Consider the following 22,522-nt stretch of genomic DNA (forward strand, 5'->3'; position numbering starts at 1 on the left):
ATACAGTATATGGGACTCTATCCTGGGAAACTGACTCAGAAAAATATTTGGTGGTCCATAGTGGATAACCAGCTGAACATGAGCTCTCAATGTGACATGGTCATAAGAGTTAATGCAATCCTCGGATGCATAAACTGGAGAACCTCAAGTAAGAAAAGAGAGGTTATTTTACCTCTATTTTACTGCTGCTGGGATACCATGTCCAACTTTGGTGCCCAAAATTCATGAAGGATGTTGATGAATTGGAGAGGGTTCAGGGAAGAGTCATAACAATGATTAAAGGATTAGAAAATATGCCTTATAGCAATAAGACTCAAAGAGCTATTTTGCTTAATGAAAAAAAGATTAATTGATTACAATCTGGAAGTACCTACATGGGGAACAAATATTTAGTTATGGGATCTTCCAATCTAGCAGAGAAAGATCAGGATCCAATGGCTGGAAGTTGAAGCAACACAAATTCAGACTTAAAATGTACACCTTATTTCCACAATGAGAGTAATTTACCAGTGGAACAATTTGTCAAGGGTTGTGTTGGATTCTCCATCAACTGTAATTTTTAAATCAAGATTGGCTATTTTTCTAAAAAGATATGTTCTTGGAATTATTTTGAGGATGTTCTTTGTGATACAGGAGCTCAGAGTAGATGTCCTGTGTGATACAGGAGCTCAGACTAGATGATCACAATGGTCCTTTCCAGCCTTGGAATCAATGAATCATAGTATTTGACAATCTGAGGCACTGAATTCCACAAGTTGGATTTCCTTTATCTTTTTTTGTTCTCATAAGTGAGCAAGAACATAAAATGAGAAGAGATATTAAGAAGCTATGAAGTGTCATGACAAGGATGTTGATGCACAATAAATCAAAGCCTTTATTTAACGAAGATACATCCGTTGAGAAATAGGTGTAGGCAGGCATATGCCATCACTTACTATTTTAATTTCCCACAGGCAACATTTTTTGTTCATCATCAGGTCTTTTATTAACACCCTGCCAGATCTCTATATCTAACTTACCTGTTATGGTAGTGATCATATTTTATATAATGACATGTCAGCCTTGGAGAGCATGTGTATGTATTGCAGGTGAGGCTAACGAATCAGCCAGTTTGTGCAAACATTTCAAATTGTAAATTCTCATTTTCAGCAGCAATCTGTCCAATTACCACAATTAATATAATTATTATTTTAATTGGCATTGTGCAGGAAATAGTGGATTGGGAATATTTCTCAATATTAGTAAAGTATTTTTCTTAAATTTTAACTATATCATATGATTTCAACAAGCAACTTTTGGGTGCGAAATTTAGAAGGAAGTCAAACTATACGTTATATTCATTGACAGATGAGCTGATTTTTAATTACTCTCTGGTATCAAAGGACTCTGCGGTTGTGCTCATCAGATTCTGAACCACATGGGCTCATTGATAGTAAGTGCATATGTTTCAACCTCAACTGAGTTGGGAAGTGCCTCATCCTACAATATATAAATAAATTGGCCTGATGCAATTGTTATGTTCAATTATCAGAAATGTGAATGTAGCACAAGTGATATTGCATTGAAAAACACTCATATAATCCTTGGCTTTTCATCTGCAACAGACAACATGGTGTCAGTTATTTACATTCACCCACTGAGAAATGGGCTAAGACCACCAATACTTTACACATACTGAACACAAAGCCTGTACAACAATACTATTGGATTGATTTTCCAATTTCTGTCATAGATTAACTACTGTAAATAATATAATAATTTACAGAATAAGATTTCCTTTTCCTTACCAACCCTGACATCTGGAAAACCCTTTTGCAACATGGTCCACCAAACTACTACCCTCTCTTTACTTAAATATTTTCCTGAAAAGGCAAAACAACAGTATTTTATACCTATATCCTCCATATTTTTATATTATATACCAAAAACACAACACCTAAATTAAACAAATGTTGTTTAGGTTGCAAAATCAAGCCATCAAAAGTTAGGAAACACATTATAAATTATCTGTTGAGCTGCAATTCTGCCCCCTTATGGGTATACATTATAATATAGTCTTTAATTACATGACCACTTAAAATTATTTGCAATTATTTGTGCCTCTTTCATCGCACAAGATAAACTGTGCTCAGAGAATGATGCAGATGTTCAATATTTTTGTGTTCATCATTCAATTAATGGTGCCCGCCTTATTTACAGTACAACATGAAATGATAAAAGGATTACTCATTTCCTTAAGATCTTTTCTAAGGAGCTCATTACCAAGGTGTCTGAGTTTTTCTCAAAATAATTAATTTATGCTCAGTGAGCTAAGAGTATTATTATCCCCATTTTACAGATGGGGAAGCTAAGACAAAAAGACTTGTCTGAGGTCACAGTGAATGTGTGGTAGAGCCAAGATCAGAATTCTGGATCTTTATGATGAGGCCTGGGTCCTACAAAGAGCCTCCTTCACTATTGAACCCTGATTCATCACCAGAGCATTTTGTAGCCTCTGAATGAGGTGGGGGTCCTGTGGAAAAAATAATACATGATCATGTAATTAAAAACTATATGCTAGAAACCATCTTGAAAAAGCTCGGCTGCAGGCGCCATTGATTACAGTAGTCTGCCATGAACTTTATATCATCATTCGGACCTTGTCAATTTCTGAGAAGGATTGAACTTGGTAACTGAAACAGATGTCATCTGCATAGATAAACGTGCCCTTGAGTGTTGCTGGCAAGTATTGATGTACACATTGAACAGTATTGGTCAAAGAACTGAACCTTGAGGAAGACCACTATTTCATCTGCATAATGCAAGCGCAAACCACAAGATAAATATTTTCTTAAATGGTCAACACTTGCAGCAGGTTGCAAACCCAGTTTACCTCAGGGTGAGTTGGATAGGTTATTGACATACTGTAACCACTCGAAGAAGACAGCAGCCAAAGTTAGCACTCCGAACAACTTGCGCAGAAAACTGACCAGCTCAACTTGGGGTATGAGCACCTGGATGTTTAGAACATCAGCCTTTGCTCTCTGCTATTAAGTAGCATAACAATGTGCTCATGTCTTGTGTCGCTCATCTCACACAAGGCTGGTTGATATAGAGCTTAACAAAACTATGTGTATTGTTACCAGGATTTTATGTGCTACTCTGTTGCCATGGCTACCAATATTTAGTAACATAGCACCACTCCATATTCACTGTGAGGGGGCTTCCATCATGCTCCTGGCCAAGATCCAGGAGAACAGAAACTTGCTTCTATACTCAGACCTCTTCAACCACCCATCACTTATGCCTCCACAGGACATGATGGTGGAATCTGCTTGGTGTAACAAGTGGTCAGCGACAACGATCATTAATCACTCTCATTATCATCGACCCAACAGTCTGCCCACCACCTTTTGACCTGCCAAGGCACTTGGGTCGTCCCTGAACCTGTTTCGAATGGGACAGGGCAATTGTGTGGTCAATCTCTTCAACTGGGCTTTTTTCTAATGACACGTGATGTAGCTGTGGTTAACTTCAGACTATGCTGCATATCCTTGATAAGTGCCTGCTGATTTACTTTGATGGCGGGCTACCGGCTCTTCACCTGGCTGGTGATGATGCCATTAAATGGCCGGGCACACTGTGCATATGCTGAGATTAAAGACTATCATAATGCTTATCCACAAAAGGACATAATGCTGCACAGGCAACCTGAATTCTAGCATTTTAATTTCAAGTGCTTGACTTTGCAAATGAAATATTCAGTTAACTGGAGAAGTTAGCACATAGTTTTCTATTATTTTTTTTGAAGAGGAAAACGATAGTAACAAATTCTACTATGTGCAATTGTAAGAACCCCAATCATGCATCACAGGTTGGGTTTTAACCTTGAATCTTCACTGCTGCAGCACAGCTTGTATTACAAGACTAACTATATTAGATAGCATCAGGAGATGGCTGTTATTTTGGGGTTGAGGATGAGAGGGGACAAGGCAGGGCCATTGGGGACACACGCTTGGTCTAGGGGACTGATTCAACGCAACTAACCCATCTGTCCTTCACCCCTACAAGGTGTGGTGCCCTCATAGGGGGAGGAAGAGAGGAAATCGATGTTCTGTGTTTGAGAAGCTATAGAAAAGAGCCCAGCCTGGCAAGCTTTTCTCCCCTCCAGGAGCGGTTGCCTGCCCCAAATGCATCACTGCTGCTCTTTTGATAGTGGTATGGGCCTGAATGTGGAAGTTCAGTTATTATTCTGGCACATTGCCAAAGCATTCCTGAGTTAACACTGTGGGAGAAGGAAAATTGCAATTTACAAAAATACTTAACTCTGCTAAACCTGAACAGAATTTCATGGGACAAAGACAATGCACTTTTCTGGCCCCAATGCTTTCTCCCTGCCAAGTTTTCAAAGTCCCCTAGCAAACAATAGAGATGTCAGAACTTCTAAAAGAAGGATCACAAGACTTTTTTTTTTAATGCAAAATATTAGGCAACCTAAATATAAGAATCACTATCAATTTCCCTGTAGTAAAATCCACCCAAATAAACAAACACAGAACAATAATTACTTGACAGTTCACAAACCATCAAGATATCCACGATTAGGCTGAATAGTCACATGATCACTCGTGGAAATTATCAGCCTCAGGGGAAAAAAAGGCAATATAACAAGATAGCTACCTACCAAGCATCTGCTTGTGACCAGGGGTGACTCTGAAGTGCTCTGCCTCAGTTTCTCCTCTTTTTTAGGGTTCCTTAATGAGCTCTACAGACATGGCTCAGTGCTGGAGATGTGACTTGGCCTTTTGTGAGCTTCTCTTGAGCCCACCATCTGGGCTCCTTTGAATCTTTCCCTGTGCCCCAGTATGATGCATTCAGCCTCCAGGCTGTTCCGCTGGAGCACAGTTCTCCTGCACACCCTGGTACTGGGCCTTCCATAGAAACTTGCGTTCCCTGTGATCCCAGCCCTCCCTGGCACAGAGGACTGGGTCCCCAGGCTCATTCCACCAGAGTACCCAGCCTCCTGTGGACCCTGACTAAGGGCCTTCCACAGAAGCTTGCCCACTTCCTATGGTTCAGCCCCCAGCTTGAGCTCTCTCAGCCTTTTTAGAAGGGCTTGGTATCTTAGGGTATTAGCTAACACCTTTCTTCCCCCCACCTTAGTCCCATCCCTCATTTGGAGAAGCAGATAATTAATTATGGCACAGGTTGGGTTGTCTCCATTTCCCCCTACAGGGGCCAGTCAACTTGTGACAGGCAGGTTGCTGGAATATTGCACATATTCTCTCTCTCTCTCTCTCTCTCTCACACACTCACAAGTACACTTCAGGGTCTTTCAATTAACCTTTATTGCTGTGGAAATGGCAGTTTAATCCATTAATCACTTTTTGAAATCTCATGATGAATGTTCAGTGTATTGAGATAACTACTTTTAAAATAATTTAGTCATATTAAAAAAAAATATTAAAAAAATAAATTACCTTTTTGATCTAAAGACTAGGAGAGCCCTCAAACATACTTTTTCAATCCTTTATTCATTTGAAAAGCATAACAGCTGTGACATTAATATATTTGTTTTACAAGTTTATACTAGCAGTAACAGCTTTGACTCAACACCTGAGAATGAAGTAGTAGCATCAATTTTGATAACTGCGTTTTGTTAAGTGATAACATCCTCTCAAAACGGAAATACCACCAAAGTGCTGCAGTGCAAAATAATATCAAACTATTCCAAATTAAAACAGCATTATTTGATCTATATAAAGTTGATAACTGTGTTAATACAAGGGACTGTAATTTCCATATATTATATATAAAAATGGAAAAAGCTGATCTACTTAGAAAGTACATGGCTGATTTTAGTTAACTTGAGAACCAGAAGATCTCAGTTAACTAAAGTTAACTGGGTCAATGGAGGTCTTCAATATGTTCCGTGAGGACAGACACTCGCAACCACATGGATCTCCATTGACTTCAGTATAGTTAGATGATGGTGCAATGCTTCACCAGTGCAAGATCAGATGCCTACTATAATATAGGGCGCAAAATTCTTCCGCCAAATTTTCACTGGTGTGTATCTCCATAAAGTAGAACCATTTATTTAGCAAGTTCATGCCAACAGACTAAGCTGTTGTTCTGCTGGTATTCTACCATTCTCCAAACAGCATTTTTCAGCAGATGCACACACAATCTACATTCTCTTAATAGCCTCTTTCAGCAGTGCCACATTCTGAAGGCTGATGGTACTCCCTGAACAAGTTCTCCCAGTTCTCCCATCTGAAACAGACATCTGCCATAAGTTTGGGGAGAGGAAGATATCCAGTGCCCACGTAACATCAGCCAACATTCTCCAGGCAGGCATTTAGAACAGGAAGCTGACTGGCAATCAGGTCTCCTACAGGTCTTTCAGCTAAGCAAGGCCTGGCCTACATTGCCGTGCTGGGTCGACGCGAGATACATTAATTACGTTATGTAACTAGAGTATCTTATGTCAACGTACTTATGTCTACGCAGCATGGCGTCTACATGACGCTATGTCGACAGGAGGGCGCTCTCCCATTGAAGCTGACTTCTGCCTTTTGGGGAGATAAAATAAGTCAGGTGATGGGAAAGCACTGTCCCATCGACTAAGTGGGTGTACACAGACTCAATAGCTTTGTCTACAATGCAATTAAAAACCTGCAACCTGTGTCAGCTGACTCAGGCTCACAGAGTGCAGACTAAGGGGCTGTTTAATTGTGGGATCTGGGACCCTCCCACTTCACAGGGTCCTACAGCCCAGACTCCAGCCTTAGCCTAAACACCTGCAGAGCAATTAAACAGCCCCTTAGCCTGAGTCAGTTGGCACAGGCCAGCCACAGATTTTTAATTGCAGTGTAGACATACCCAATGACACTTTCAGTGCAGATTTCTTTTAATCACAACATTATATTTTGATAACTAGTTTGATTTTAACTAAGTGAAGTACTACACACTATTAAATGCATGTTTAGACTAAGTAATTTAATAAGGCTAAATTCAGTGGTGATGAAAAACATAATTCTTTTAACTATAGGTAACAAGGAACCAGTATGACAGTGACTGCAAATGAAATTAAGTTTCATTCGATCCCAAACATTTTTTCCCCGACTTATCAATTTGCTAAAAATTCTGAAAAAAGTTGGGGTTGGATTCTTTTGAAACATATTTTTAATTCTTATTTTTCAGAACTGCCAGCAAAATGAAAAATCAATTATTTGCACAGTTCTAGTCATGACTTCATCTATACCTATCCACTTATTTCAACAAGTGCTATACAGACCAGGGATTCTCCGAAGCCCCAGCCCAAGTAGCCCTCATGTGGTCCGTGTTAGGTTGTGGCTGGGGAGAGTAGGAGAACACTCCTACTCACCAGAAGGCTGCCTTAAACCTAGACACAAACTAGTAAACAAAGAATCTCATTGTTTTCCAGAGGGGTAATTGCACAAATATCACCAAACTGATTGTGGGAATTTAATCCTAATAAAATTACTTTTTCAGACTTTCAGTCCCAGCCTTACAGGACACATCGGGGTCACTCAAAGGGAAGGTCTTTTATAGTTCCAGCTTATGTAATTCATAAAATCTACTTTCTTTCCTCCTTCAGCAACCAATTGCTGCCTTCTACTTCAAATTCCCAGATACACACAGTGTGAAAGGCCACATACAACTACTAAAGTCAGCCCACTTTGATTCCTCACTTTGATTCTTCCAGAATTTTGCTGTAAATAGGTTTGCAGGGGAGGAGTCAGCAAGGTCAGGAACATAGATAGTACCTGAGTCTTGTAAATAAACTAAGCATTCATTACACAACACATGCAAGTTCAGAAAACAAAATCCAGTTCTAACAGGGTCACAATTCAATCACTTTCAGGATTCAATTTATCCTAGGTAGTCCTAGGTAGGACTAACATAGGCCCCTATTCAGAAAAGCACATGCTTAAGTCATCCTTCTTCATGAACACTCTTAAGCATAACATGCAACATATAAGTACATGTTAAAGTGCCTTTTTGAAAAGGCTACTGTCATCACACTGGTATTATTATTGGTCTATACTCTTTGTGATTCTTCCCTCATCTCCTTGGTTCACTGAATTTAAATAATCTTGCCTTTTGTGTTGAGACAGGGATAACTTGGGGAGAAGAATACTGTAATTGTAAATTCTATTAAGACTCTCTTAAGGCTCACCCTAAAGAAAACAAGATGATAAAGAGAAAACAAATGTGATTTGAATAATAGGAAATATTTATTGTTACTGAGAATTTCTGCTTCTAAAAAAGTGACACCACATTGTATTTTGTGTGTCAGATGATCATAAATATATTAGATTTGAATAAAAAATAGTTGGATAAGAAGTGCTGTGCAGCTTTAATCCACATAACTATCATTTGGGAGTAAATATGAAAAATACCAGAGCAAATGAAAAAAACATAAAAAGTGGATTGAAATTTCATTGCAGTGCCTTTCTATGTATAGACATTAGTTGAGTAGATCAGACTGGATTGTAGTGCAATTTTATTCCACTTCTAGTTTCCAATTCTTACATTGCAAAGACTGCAATAAAATAAAATAAAATCCCCTTAGGGACCTGGGGGAGAGAATGTTTAAACTGCTGACTTTAAGGTTAATTTAAGGACTCCAAAAAGGAGGAAGCTCATTTTACTGTATGATGTTTACTGAAATCCAACTTCACCAATGTGAGATACTGAAGCAACCTGATAAAAAATGTACCAGTTTTGAAAAGTGTCAAAGCCACATATGTACATTGTTACTTCAAAGATTCAGAGTGGAGAACTGGACTTACCATCATGTTTGAAGGCCTCTGAGAAGTGATAGAGATTTGTGGGTGAGTGATAGTTTTGTATTGTCCCTCTCCAGCCTGGTGAAGATATGCTTCCTAATGAAGGGCTGCTTAACCGTGGCCTGTTCTTTGAATTAAACAATGCTGAAGATGAACTGGCAGATTTAATTCTTAGGATAGCGGCATATGAAGTAGGGAGTCCTGGAACAGCTTCTGAATATTCTGTAAAAAGAAATAGTAAATTCTGAATAGGAGATAAGAAAGATAACAGGAGCAGGAAAAAAGGAGATACTGTTTTTGCCTAAATAATATTTTATCCAGGAAGTGCAAAAGTGAGAACAAAGGGAAAAAAAGAAAGGAAATAAAAATCTTTAAAATAAATCAATAAAAAATAAAAACAAAACACCTGCCCAAAGCAGAGTTTTGACCCCCAAGAGCAAGTTCCATACTTCATGAAGTCCACCAGGGGCCTTGCTATTTTATGTGGAAGGCACATAGCTTCTACGGTATAAAACCACAAGATAGCTAGAAAGAGAAGTCCACCTGTAGTGATATCAGATTTCATAAGTCTGTAATGGCAACTATTAATTAGCTCACTCTGATGCCCTTGTCATTGCCTTCCTCAGTACCAAACCCCTATACTCTCTCCTTGTTTATCCTCTCTCCTTAAGGCTCACTTTTTAGAAGTATCCCAGAATACATATTGACCTAAGTGAAACACCTTCCTCACTCCAACATTATTGTAGAGGTGAAGCGAGTTAATTCAGAAGCGCTCAAGTATACACTCGCAACGAGGTCACTTACTCTTTTGTCTCTCCCAATGCCTCTGGTCTTTTGGGTCTGTGTATTTTACACTGCAAGCTCCACAAACCATAAACTGTCCTTAGTTTTGTGTCTCGTACAATGCCAAACACATGAGAAATAAACTCATTCATTGAAATAATGCTGAAATTTAAAATTATATGTAGGAACATATTCTGCAGCAACTCAACTAGGGAATCAACATGTTATGTTAGGCAGAAGTTCACAGATTGTTGTAAAATATATATATTGATGCTTATGAGCAGAAAGAGTAGGACTGGATATCAAAGACCTGTCTGAAGAAAAAACAACGAGAGTCCAAAACGATTGTTTGGTCCTGTAAGGGAAGAGTCTGGTAGAAAAAAGGTCATTGTTGTGTTACTATAGTGCTGGTAAATATTTACAAACAAATCATGCTTTTCACAGTTTTTGGGTCAGAGGATGAAGAATTAAAATCTCAAATTGCCTGCTACTGAAAGTGTCACGTGATAATCCTTTCAGTTAAGATGTAGTTATAGTAACTGAAAACTTCTCCAAACTTTGTGTCATCTTCCACTCTGCAGAGCTTTTTGAACCTTTGGAAAGATACCTCATATGGAAGCAACTTTTATGGTTGCATTGTACTTTGATTTAAAATGATAAAATGTGCTTTTTGTTTTATTTTTACACAGTATATGACAGTGAACTCTGAGAAGCTTGCAGTTTCTGAACACAGGGACTATGTCTTTTCAGTACAATGCTTAGTGTCCATAAGGAGATGTTAAAAGATCCCTGCTATATTGCTGTTACTTTAGAGGCAAATGCCTAACAAAAGCATATCAAGTTTATCTGAAAATAGCTATTTCCTTCCAGGAAAACTGCTTAAGTATAGATTATGTGCAGATTTAGGGTCTCTTTTAAAACTGAGATTTAAACAGCAGATTTGGCATGTATACGTATACGATAATATAAAAAGCATACATCAGAAGAACTCTGCCTTCAGGTGGTGTCTCGTTTGGGTCCCAGAAGTCATCTATTTCATAATGCAATGCATTATCTTGTTTTATAACAATATCTTGCCTTACCCATAAAAAGTGGGGAAATAGAACTACTCCATGATGCTATGGTTAAAAATTAAAATGAAGAATGGGAATACCACTTTTAAGGACTGCTTGCAATGCTACCACTGGAATACTAATAGAAATATACTGTGGTTTTCTTTACAAGAAAATATATTTCATTGTCTCTTGATATATTCTTAACATATTCTAATAAAATCTACGCTGTCCCAAAAGGTGTGGATGTTAGATTACTCCATATTTCTGGAACTGGAGGCTCAGCAAAGATTCTCCTTGAAACGCATCTTTTTGACTAGCCTAAAATCATTAACCCTTTGGAAACTAAAACTAATAGTGTTAGTAGTTCCAATAAATTGTGAACCAGGGTCAGCTGTTCCATAATTAAGGTTGACAGCAGTTGCCCATTTTAGGACAAGTTTTCAATGATCTCCCTGAAATTTCACATCATAGCCCTTCCCATGGTAGAATTTTCTTAGGAAATTTGTGAAGAATAAGAAAAGAAGCTTTAAAGTTACATGGCAAAATCCTCCCCCATCAAAAATCACTGAGTTTTCCCACTGAATTCAATGAGGCCAAGATTTCACTTCTTTGGCTTTTCGCTTCCCCTAAAATAGATTAGCCTAAAAATAATTTTGTTTTGTTGGTCTTCCTGAGTGGAAGCAATTTCATTTATATATATTTTGGTGGGGTAAGCTAGTACAGAGGGTTGTAAAGAAAATTTCAAAGATGTTTATAGTACAAAGCATTTGTGATGGGATCTGCATATTCTACATTAATACAGAAAAGGAAGGGGTTCAGTAAGGTTTAATTGGAACATGGATATGAAGAGGAGGATGTTCTCTCTCTTCCTCTCTCCCCCCGTCATTCCCTTCTTCTCCCAGCCCAAGAAGGAAACGGGATCTGGAATTTACTCGGTAAGATTAGAAATGAAAAAGGAACTGGAAAACTGACAAGCTTGCTTACACAGAACTAAACTACTTCTAGGTGACTCTAAAGTTAAGGTGACACTGAGGGCCAACTTCTGCAGCCCTTTCTCCAAAGAGCCAGAGTCAGTAGGGATTGTTCACAGTACATTTAAAGGCATTTTTTAAAACCAAGAAGAAAAGGACATAGTTGTAATAAATATTCGTTACCTGCACGTCTTTGGCAAGAAAGAGAAATTGCTGTGGGTACAGATCAAAAATCAAGCTTGCAGTTGGCTACCCTTTTCTCCTGGGCCCTGATTATGTTATAATTTTCCTTGTTCTAATGCTCTGTATGTAAGGGTCAACCAGGGCCAGAAACAGAGACGAGATGTGTATTTAGTTAGAAGCTCAGTTTTTCACCCTCCCACCCATTTTGCCTTTTCTCTAAATTAAAATGACAACCACATGTGATTGAACAAAATCACAGCAGTTGTCACTTTTCAAGGAAAGAAAAATTTCCCCCCTAGTTAAACAAAACCCTCATATGACCTCCTGGACAGTTTTAAAGGGTGAAAGATTTTGACCAATCTTCAATGAGATCAACAGCTACCAGAGACACTAACAAGATAAGGCCAAAACCTCTGAAATCAGCTTTTGTTAAAGAAAAATGGGGATCTACTAGAGGTTCAGACACCATAATACAACTTATACACCTTAATCAGGTTTCCAGAACAAATTAGATATTTGATTGCAATCAGAGCTAGCTTCTCTCAATTCAAACCACCACTGAAATTAGAAATTGTAAAGACAAAAACCTCTTAGGCCATGTAGTCCATATTCTTTGTCAATAAAGGACTTTCCCTACAATATATTCCTAAATTCTTTGTCCATTCTAGTTTGAAAAGACTCAAATGATGAGGCTTCTTCCATTTTCCTTGGGAGACTATTGAACAGTCTATCAAATCTCTTCACTAGAAAGTTTTACCTGATGTGTATGATAAGTTTTCCTTTGCTCACTTTCATCTCAACACTCTTAGTTGTGCAGTTAGTATCCCTTCTTGTTTCCCATATTAATTTTCCAAATTATGTTCAATGTTACAGACTAAGGTCAAAAAGTCCCAGTTTTGGTAGCTAAATTAATGTTTAAACACCTAAGTAAGTGGCCTGATTGTGGAGGTAATACGTACCCACAGTTCCCATTAACTTCAACTGGAATTGTGAGTGCTCAACTCCTCTGACAATGAGGATTAAAACCAAAATTTTCAACATGGCCAGTAAATTGAGTATCTCAGTTTCTGGGTGTCAAACATGACACACCCTGACAATCTGATTTTCAGAAATATGGATCATGCATAACTCCAGCTGAAGTCAGTGAGAGATCAGGCGTCATCTCATGTTGGGCACACAAAATAAATGACCCCCAATTTTCAAATTCAATTTTCAAATTGGACCTAAGTGACTTTTCCCCCAAAGCCATGAAGCATGAGACAACTTGGAACAGAACACAGGTCTCTGACTCCTACTCTATTCCTTAAACACTGAGTCATGTAATAAAGTATCCTTTTAGGCTACCCAAGAAAGAAGGTCAAAATGGACATAACTACTTTAAAACAAGCTCATGAGTTACTCAGGTTCAATTTTAATCAACTGCTTAAGTGTTGCCAAATATACCACATAGTTAGGGTAAAATTAAAAATGAGACAGAACCAAGTCTTCAAAGCTGTACAACCCCAGACTCTGTGGATGTTTGGATCTGAATCAAAACTTCCTGGCATTGGCACATCTCCAAGAAAAATGGAACTCTACTGCTGTCTTGTGTACTATATACATGTCCCACTGAAATGCTACCATTGAAAAGGATACTGTCATGATGCAAGGTAGTAATCTGCACCAGAAAATTGAATTCAACAGCTCTGAACTGCAAATAAGTTTTTGACAATTTCTTGTGTTATTGAAATTGTATTTTTAGACAGATTGTTAAAACAGACTTGTTCTATGTTGGCTCAAAGCCAGGATAATTTTGCCATTTTTAGTCTTACTTTAAGAGAAAGAACAGCTTACAAATCTAAAAGAATTTATTATGTACTTGAATGAGAAACAATCAATCTATAGTAACTCCAAAGTTAAAAGCAAATAAACAAAACCAGTTCAGATGGCATAAATCTAAAGAGCTTGGACTAGGAAAGAAGTTTTGTGTACATGAATGTATAGATGAAAGTCATGTTACACAGTGGTGATGAGATCCTCCATTGTCAGCATAAAGCAATCTGGTTTCTGACCTTTTGGGATGTATTTGCTAAGAGTGTCCTCTGTTTGATAGGGATTACTGTTAAGTGTGCAATTTTACACTAAGTGCAGCTGTTTTATCCGGCTTGTGAGGCTGCTGTGTCCCATATTTAGAAATGGTTAATAAATTATACATAAGAAAACATTTCTTGTTTTGTTTACTGAAAGCCTGTACTCTGTGCTCATCATTGCCAACAGATATCAGAAATCAGCCCTACCTGAAAGCAAAACACATTTCCAAACCCATGAACTTCCCTCCGGGGAGTTAGATTGCTAAATTGTCTATTTGTGATAGCTTAATTAGAACACACTTTTCACTGAAGCTTTTAACAAACAAATGTATTTCTCTAATTTGGTGTGGATTAGATTGCTGTACTATGAGAGCTGATTCCTTTTTTTTCCATTTCTTAAGTACATGATTTGCATCGCGATATTTTAGATGTTACCCTCCAAACCAGTTTCCAGCACTGCCATTAACTTCTTTTGTAACCTCTAGCAAGTCACTAAGGATAACATTTTCAAATGCCTAAGAGATTTAAGAACCTAAATCCCATTTTCACAAATGATTTAACCAGCTAAATCCTATTGAATTTCAATAAGACTATATCTTCTTTTCCTTTATGCTGCTTTTGCTGGTGAGGTACATTGAGAGTAGCATTGAGAGTAGGGAGGACCAGACCTCCCTTTCCTCCATGACAGGTTCCAGCTCTTCCTGGGGGATCCCCAGGCATTCCCAAACCAGATAGGAGATATAATTCCTCCACCATGTCCTGTGCAAGCCTTGGGGCCTCCTCCCAGTGGGACATGCCCGGTACAGTTCCAAAAGAAGCCTACTGAGGGCAACCTTATCAGATACCCAAACCACCTCAACTGACTCCTCTTGTTCTGGAGGAGTAGCAGCTCTACTCCGAAGCTCTCCTGAATAGCCGAGCCCCTCATCCTATCTCGGAGAGTCAGCCCCAGCCACACTGCGGAGAATCCTCATTTCCACCGCTTGTACCCGTGATCTTATCCTTTCTGTCATTACCCAAAGTTCATGACCCTTTGTGAGGATGGGGATGCAGACTGACCTGTAAACCGAGAGCTTCGTCTGAAAACTTAACTCCTGCTTCATCACCATTAATCAATACAGCACTTGCATCACTGCCGCCATCGCACTAATCTGCCAGTCAATCTCATGCTCCCGCTTACCATCACTCATGAACAAGTCCCCTAGATACTAAAACTCTTCCAACTACTCCCCCTTCACCTAGAGAGAACACTCCACTTTCTTCCAGGAAAAAACCATGACCTCCAATTTGGAGGTGCCTAAATCACTTCTGAAAAATTGAACTTACTCTTTTGAAAATTGTGCTCAATAAATTCACTGTCAGTTCACTATACATAGAAGGGGACTAATCACTTTTCTCCTATCTGTTTTGTCAATTTATACTGCAAACAACTTGGAGCAGGGATTGTCTCTTAATATGGGGCTGTACAGTGCATAGCATATTAAGGTCCTAAGCTTGGTATGGTATCAAAGCTACTGTAATATAACGAATAAAACTTCAAAAGTCCTGAAATGTTTCCAGAACTCAGCTTGTAGTTTTTTCCTTAGTTTATTTACATTTTGTTTTATGAAAATGCATTACATATACAGCATGTTTTATTTGTAATCCAGAATTTAGTGATTTGTTCATGAAGACTGGTTTACCCATTGTGATAAGTATCTTGTTTAGTTTGTTTTAAAGTATATTTTGCTTAAAATATGTAATCCTAATAAAATGTGTGTTCAGAATTCTGTTTTTTCCCGATTCCTGTCTGTAATTTACAAAATGTTGGTAAGTGCAACACATTATTAGTTTATGACTTGCAATTTCTCCATAATACAGCTAAAGAATGTTTAATCTCCTCAGAAATAAGAAAGGGAGAATTAGGAGGGGGTAGAAGGCAGTAGAGAAATATTCCAGGTATTTATTAGCTGGAAGAGAGAAAGTTGTAGCCTAACCCAGCACTGCTAATTCCAAAATGGCCACTGCAGGGTTGTGGTTGAATTTAGAGGGCCAGTCCAAGAAATGCATTCTGGGAAAATATTCCTGTAAGAAGAGAACCCTGCACTAGGGAAAGTTAGTATGAATCAGAAGGTGTTGGTTTCAACCATCACTATAAAATAATGCAGTTAAAAGAATGCAATTAAAGACAATGCAAACAGATTAGGTGTAGCAGTCAAGTGGACTAATAAAAGGGAGTTCAAATCTTAGTGCACTGTTTCATTTTAGTAACTTACCCAGCATCACAGTCCCAGGAACTCTGTAGTAGAGACAGGGATAGAAGCCAGCTCTCCAGGGCAGCATTCAACTGCCTTAAGTGAGATTTTCCTTTCTTTTCCTGAAATCCCCAGTATTTCCAACCCCAAAGGTTCAAAAATCATGAGTCAGACCCCCAAAATCATGAGATTAAAAAAAAAAAAAAGTCATGCTTTTTGGCCAGAGAGATTATATTGCATTTTTGGTCTGTTAATTTTGGCCATTGCTGCAGGAACTCTCACCCTTACAGGAGCTCTCGCCCATTGCCCACCCAGCAATTAATATTGCCCCTCAAGCCCCAGTACGGATGGAATCTTCAGTGCAATACTTTAGCAAGTCTTTACTGAGCATGTGTGAACGGCAGTTTTTCAAAGACACGTCTTGGCCAAATGTGGGTAGATTTTCACAGAATAACAAAAGGCACATCCCTGACCAAAAAAGCTACACTCCTAACAAATTGTATCACTGATGCTAGTCTATAGCTTCCAGCACATGCTACTGGTCACCTATTTAATGGTCAGATTTAGACATAACTAGCCAAAATAACAGCACAGGCTATATAGACCCAAACTTTCTTTTACTGGTTTGAAATCTCAGTTTCAATAGCAAATTAGATAACCAAGAACTAATTTGATTTTGTATTTCATTTAAAGAGGCAAGAAACCATTTTAATGTTATTTGGAAGGAGTAAGAATTTGTAGATTTTTAAAGAGATCATTGTTTTTTTTTAGTTTGTTGTTCAAACACTGCATTACATGAACTCCACTGCGGGAAAAAAACTGGAGGCAAGGGAAAAGGAAAGAAATGTCTTCCCCAAAACGACAAATAACATGCCTGAACAAGCTCCATAGATATAGTGTAGATGCACTAAACACACAGAACCAAGATAATAATCTGTTAAATTTATGATTCGGGGATTGTGTAGAAAGCAATAACATATGTGAATATAGTTTCATTGGTGATATTCTATAAATTGTCAAAAATTCTCTCCAATCTGCAACAGAATTTCAGTTTTTAATCAAAAACAGTAGAATGTGACAACCCAAGAGTTTGCTACACTATCAGGTCTCCTGGAGTGACTACATTTTTAAACGTAATGACAATAAACCCTTATGTAAAGGATTTTGACTTTTTTTACATGGCATTTTGAGGGAGGGGGGGAGTTTTAAGTGACAGTTGGGCAGTGGCTAAGACTCAATGACATTTATCAGATTCCTAATTAAAATATAATCTATATTATAATACTTGCAAATGTGACCTTCATTTGTATATTCCTGCTAGCTAGCATATTTAGTAAAATGTCATTAAGAACTCAAATCCCTTTTTTAATTGTAACTTTTAATTACATTGTTCCAGTGGAAGAGTACACTCTTCTGTTGCTCAGGCTTATAAAAACAGGTAACTTCACTTTGCAAATGTCAGATATTGGTTCTGTAGTCCCTGATCATTATAGAAAGCAATTTGTTTCCTTGCCTAGTTCAATGTGTGTTCATGGCTTTCCTCTGCATATGAGCTTTTAGACTACTTGACGACATATAAATCTCTCTGATTATTCCCTAAATATCTGAGAATATTAAGAGACTCAGTTGACGGTGTGACCACCACGAGCAGCAATCTGAGCTGAATATCTCCATCAGACAGTTAGATTATACTTCAGTTAAACCCAAACTCTACTTACATTTCCTCTACAGACTGAAATTAAAAGTAATCAAACTATAGCACTCAGAGGAGAAAAAAAGAAGCCTGCAGTCTTTCGAGTTATATTGATCAACATTTCTAACATTTATATACTTGATTTATTTCTAATAAATCTAATTGAAAAAGTGTCATTCCAGGGCCCTATACACATTTCCCAAACATTAATAATACAATAGTAAAGCCAGCAGCAACTCCACAACCAGAAGTAATCAACCAAAATAAAGCGAGCCCAAACTAAACCACTCCCTCTCAAATATCAAACTTTTATTGTAAATAACATACACTGAGGGTCTACACATTTGGGTTTGTGATGGAGTGTATAGACTCCTCATGGCAGGGACACTAAAAAGTTAATAAACAGGGTAATAATTCCACAGCTGTGGCTAAAAGGCTGGTTAGCCAAAGGTGGAATAAAAATGCAACCAATAAAGAGGTTGAGAGCTACTGTGGAGGGGTGTTGCCAAGAGAAACAGCCTAAAGAGCCCAATTTACTGGCAGAAGGATTTGGGGAAGTTTGCCATACAGCAGATGCCTGCAAAGGCCATAGGTAAGATGCAGCCCAGGGAGGCAGCTGCAGACTTAAGCCCACAGTCTTTGACCGCCTAACCCAGGATCCCTGGGTTGGGACATAGAGAAGCGTGGGGCCTGAGTCCCCCTATCATCCCTGATGTTGAATTGGAAAGACTGCTGGTTCAGGGTGGTGGTTCTAATTAAGACAATTGGACTTTATTTTGGTCCCTGTTTTGATTTACCTTTTGTTTCCTTTTGTGATGAAGAGAGAAGGCAGTATTGGGCCCTGTGTCTAACTACTGAAGATTCATCAGAAGGCCAGTTAGGATTTGAGGGTATGACCTGCTTTCTATTCCAAAAGTGGAAATCCTCTGAACTGGAACAAAAAGTGAAACTGAAGCAAGCATGCTGCTGTCATCTGCTTGGCCACAAGGGTGTGCTCTGATGGTCCAACTAAAGTTTCAGTTTTAGTTTCTAAAACTGCAGCAGGGATTGAATTCCCAAACTGTAAGGTCCTTCTAAAGAATGCCCTGCCAGATGTTGAACCTGATCAGCTTTTCTAATCACAAATGTGGTAATATGGGATGGGGAGACAGTCAACCCTTCAAGAAGAGTTGGTTGGCATTTCTTTCCCCCTGGTGGGAAACCTTAGACTTCGTCAAAAAATAGAAAATCCAAAACCTCAAAGTTTTGTAGGACAACTGACTTTTAAGCCAAATATATATATAGTTTTAAAGAATGCAGCCACTCTTCATTTACTATCAGAAAAAATGTTGAAAGAACATTTTCAGCCAACTCCACTTTCAAAACCAACACCTTTGAGACATGACAAAATATCAAGAGCAGGTAAGAACAGAGCCAACAAAATCTTACTAGGCAGGTAGCACTCAACAGGGATTGCAACTAGTTAATAACTCTTTTGGGAAGGAACATAAAATAATAAAGATTTGGCTTATTAAATATTCTGTTTAACTCTTGAAATGTCCCTGATATTTGGGTACAGAACAAAGACAAGTTACAATGAAAGATAGTAATGACCCAGGCAAATATAATGAGAATAAATAAGGAATGACCCAAAAGTACTTGTCAAACATTAAGAATGATAGTTTTTTTTATTGTTAATAAGTAGATAAACAAGTTATAATTTAGAGTGTAATACAGACTCTTATATTTGGTCATGTAACTAATAAGAGGAGTGGGGTGTTGATAGAAAGTAGGGGGTCATCTTGGGTCTAAAAGTGTAATGAGACTTAAGGCTTGCCATAGTTTGTGTACAGACTTGTCTGTATGTACTCAGCCAGATCATTGGCCAGTCATCCTCAACTGATTGATAGTCATTGATAGTCATCCTCAACTGATTGATAGTTTGTACCTATGCTGAAATAAATCTGTTCCTTGGATCTGAACTCTAGAGTTAGCAATGGTTTTATCTGCTGCAGCAAGCAGTGGTTGTTTGCTTTGGTAGGTGACCCATGGGCCTGCGTGGTAGTCCTGAAAACACTTTTACATTAGGTTAGAAATTTGGTTGACCCCACATCCACAAGTGGAGCTAGGAATGGAAATCTGTAAAGGACCTGGGGTGGAATATGATCAGAGTGGCCAGTTAAGTTTCAGGTTCATCTGATTTAAACAAAATTACAGCAAACACCCTTTGCTGTATATGTAGCTGTGTTCATATATTTAATTTAGGGAAGATGTGGGGAGAAGCTTGGGGAGTTGCAGTAAGAAAGGAGCATGTTCTCTCAGTACACTTTGTGTCTCTCTCCTTACCTTCACCTCTGTCCAAAACAAACATTTTATACATGCCACGTGCCCACAATTAGGTCCTCTCAGTACTAACCACTTTAGACTTCTCCAATAACACTGGTTCAGGTCTTTCAGCATACCTTGTGATCTCCAATCAGTGGAGAGAGGAGTGCAATTTACTAGCTATACTGCTGGCTGGACCCAATGACCTCAGAGCAGCATGAAGAGTTCTCTCAAATACAATCTATAGGGTTTGTTTTAGAGTGTATGAGATGCCAAGCTCCCTAAAGAACAAGACAACGCTTCTCAGCTAGCCAGTGATGTAGCAAAGCATGTCACTTTACTGATACAAGATCCATTGCTTGACCCACACAGCATGCTTCTAATTGAAACCAAAATTCATTTTCCCCCAGTCTGAAGAATATCAGTGTGAGCTGTGAACACGAAGGAAAAGCACAGCAGCAAGTTCTGCTATTTCAATAACAAATCAATGAAAATAATTAGAGTGATAGAAATCACTATTTCCATCCTTTCTTCCCACAAACGTATGTCTATCAGTGCTGGATGGCCAGTAATAATTCAATCTGCACTACAAGGTGCAGTTAGCACAGCTTTTATTTATATAAACTCATGATTTACATATGATTTGCAAAGGTCTAACAAATTCATGAATTAAACAATATGCAAATGTCCGCAAGCCAAATTTTAAAAAAGTGTACATGAGATATGTAATCTGTTGATTTACTTCTGAATGGCACGTGCAGCCCTGCCAAACCATTTCACATGCCATTAACTGCAGAGAAAATTCGTAATTTAGATTGCTGATCACCATTAAAATTAGGGTTTTGAAATATTTACATATCGCGAATTTGTGTTCAATATCAGAGTTCACCTAGTACTATGAGAAATAGGAAGAAGCCCTGATGCCAGCCTTCATCGCCAACTTGTTAAATTTTCAAGCAAGCATCGTTGTGCTTTATCCTGTCCTGCCCCTCACACATGGGAGGAGCTCCTCACACACCTCTGCGAAGCCACCTCGTTGTCCTATTTCACACCCCTCTTCACAACTCTCCTTTGGTGTGATGTTGAAACAAAACTTGAAACCTGTTAGGCAACTGTTGTGCTGAGAACACTGCCTATCATGCTGACCAGTATTGTCTAATTGTTTCCTTGTCCTCCCGCATCTGTCCGACTCCACCTGTTATCTCTTGACTTAGGTTGTACGCTTTTTAGAGAAGAGACTGTTTCTTTGTGCTGTGGTTTTTTTACAGTCTTTAGCACAGCGGTTCTCAAACTTTTTGTACTGGTGGCACCATTCACACAGCAAGCCTCTGAGTGTGATCTCTTGGTCCCTGTGGGCACCCCCCTTCGCCCCTGGCTCCTAGGGGCTTCCCACTCCTCCTTCTCCCCTAACCCCTGTGGGCTCCCTTCATCCATAACCCCTGCACCTCCCCTCCTGTGCCCACCTGGGGAAACTGACGTGCATGCATGGAGCTCATATTGCTGCTTGCTCCCCCTCGAACGCTGTTCCTCCATGCCCCAGGGGGCTAAGGGGATGGGGGGCAAGGAGCAATGTCATGGCTCCCTGTATCCAGGTCACTTTTCCCACATGGGCTGAATAAGGGGAGGGCAGAGAGCAGCAGCTCCTGATGCTCACCTCACAGCACAGCCCAGGTGGGGAAAGTGACTTGGATGCAGGGATCCCTGGCATTGCTCCTCACCCTGCCGATAGCCCCTTAGGGGGACACAGAGGAACATTGGGGGGTGGAAGAGCAATGTGTGTGCCACTCCTCCCACCCCATGTTCCTCCACTGGGAGGAAGCAGGAGGCTCACAGCCCCGTGCCTGGTTGGGTCAGGACCGCTTACAGCTTGTGACCCCCACATAATCACGTCACGACCCCAAGTGTGAGAACCAATGCTCTAGCACCATGGGGTCCTGGTCCACGACAAGCTCCCACGCACAATCAATTATTTATTATGAAATCTAATATAATGCACGTCACTGTAGTGAGAACTTAAGACATAAAGCCTAGAGTATGACGGGCCAGGGCCTGAGGCCTGAGACATGAGCTAAGGCAGCAGTTAACCTCTGTTATTATGAAGCAAAGTTAGTAGAAATCAGAAGTTACAAGAACACAGCTGGTATTGCAGAAATACACGTTCCTAAAGAAATGCTAGGCACAGAATACGCAAGCACATTCCAGAACATCCTGATAACAGGAATGGTACAAGCTCATTCCTCAGAGACAGACAAGGACATCCTGCCCCTCCAAGGTCAAGATAATATGATAGAAATGTTTTAATCAAACCATTCTGTACAAAGTAAAGGCTGGCATCTTGCCACGTCAAAGGGTGGCAACTACACACATCAGAGGCAATATGAAACTTATTTATATCAGTGTATAAAAGAGGGTCTCAAAGGGAGTCTTTATCT

At 39.1% G+C, this 22,522-nt stretch overlaps 1 protein-coding gene across 5 annotated transcripts in view; it reads right to left on the reverse strand.

Moving 5' to 3' along the window:
• CNTN5 (contactin 5) overlaps positions 1-22,522 on the reverse strand; it is a 645,973-nt gene that overhangs the window by 338,446 nt on the left and 285,005 nt on the right. For all 5 annotated transcript variants that reach the window (XM_067567931.1, XM_067567926.1, XM_067567939.1 and 2 more), the window contains one exon: positions 8,802-9,020. In XM_067567931.1, coding sequence (XP_067424032.1) covers positions 8,802-9,020 — 219 coding nt within the window. The remainder of the gene's footprint in view (positions 1-8,801; positions 9,021-22,522) is intronic.

Source organism: Emydura macquarii, unplaced genomic scaffold (assembly GCF_026122565.2).
Source record: "Emydura macquarii macquarii isolate MOO-44397 ecotype Brisbane River unplaced genomic scaffold, CSIRO-AGI_Emac_v2 contig_318, whole genome shotgun sequence".
Taxonomy (NCBI): Eukaryota; Metazoa; Chordata; order Testudines; family Chelidae; genus Emydura; species Emydura macquarii.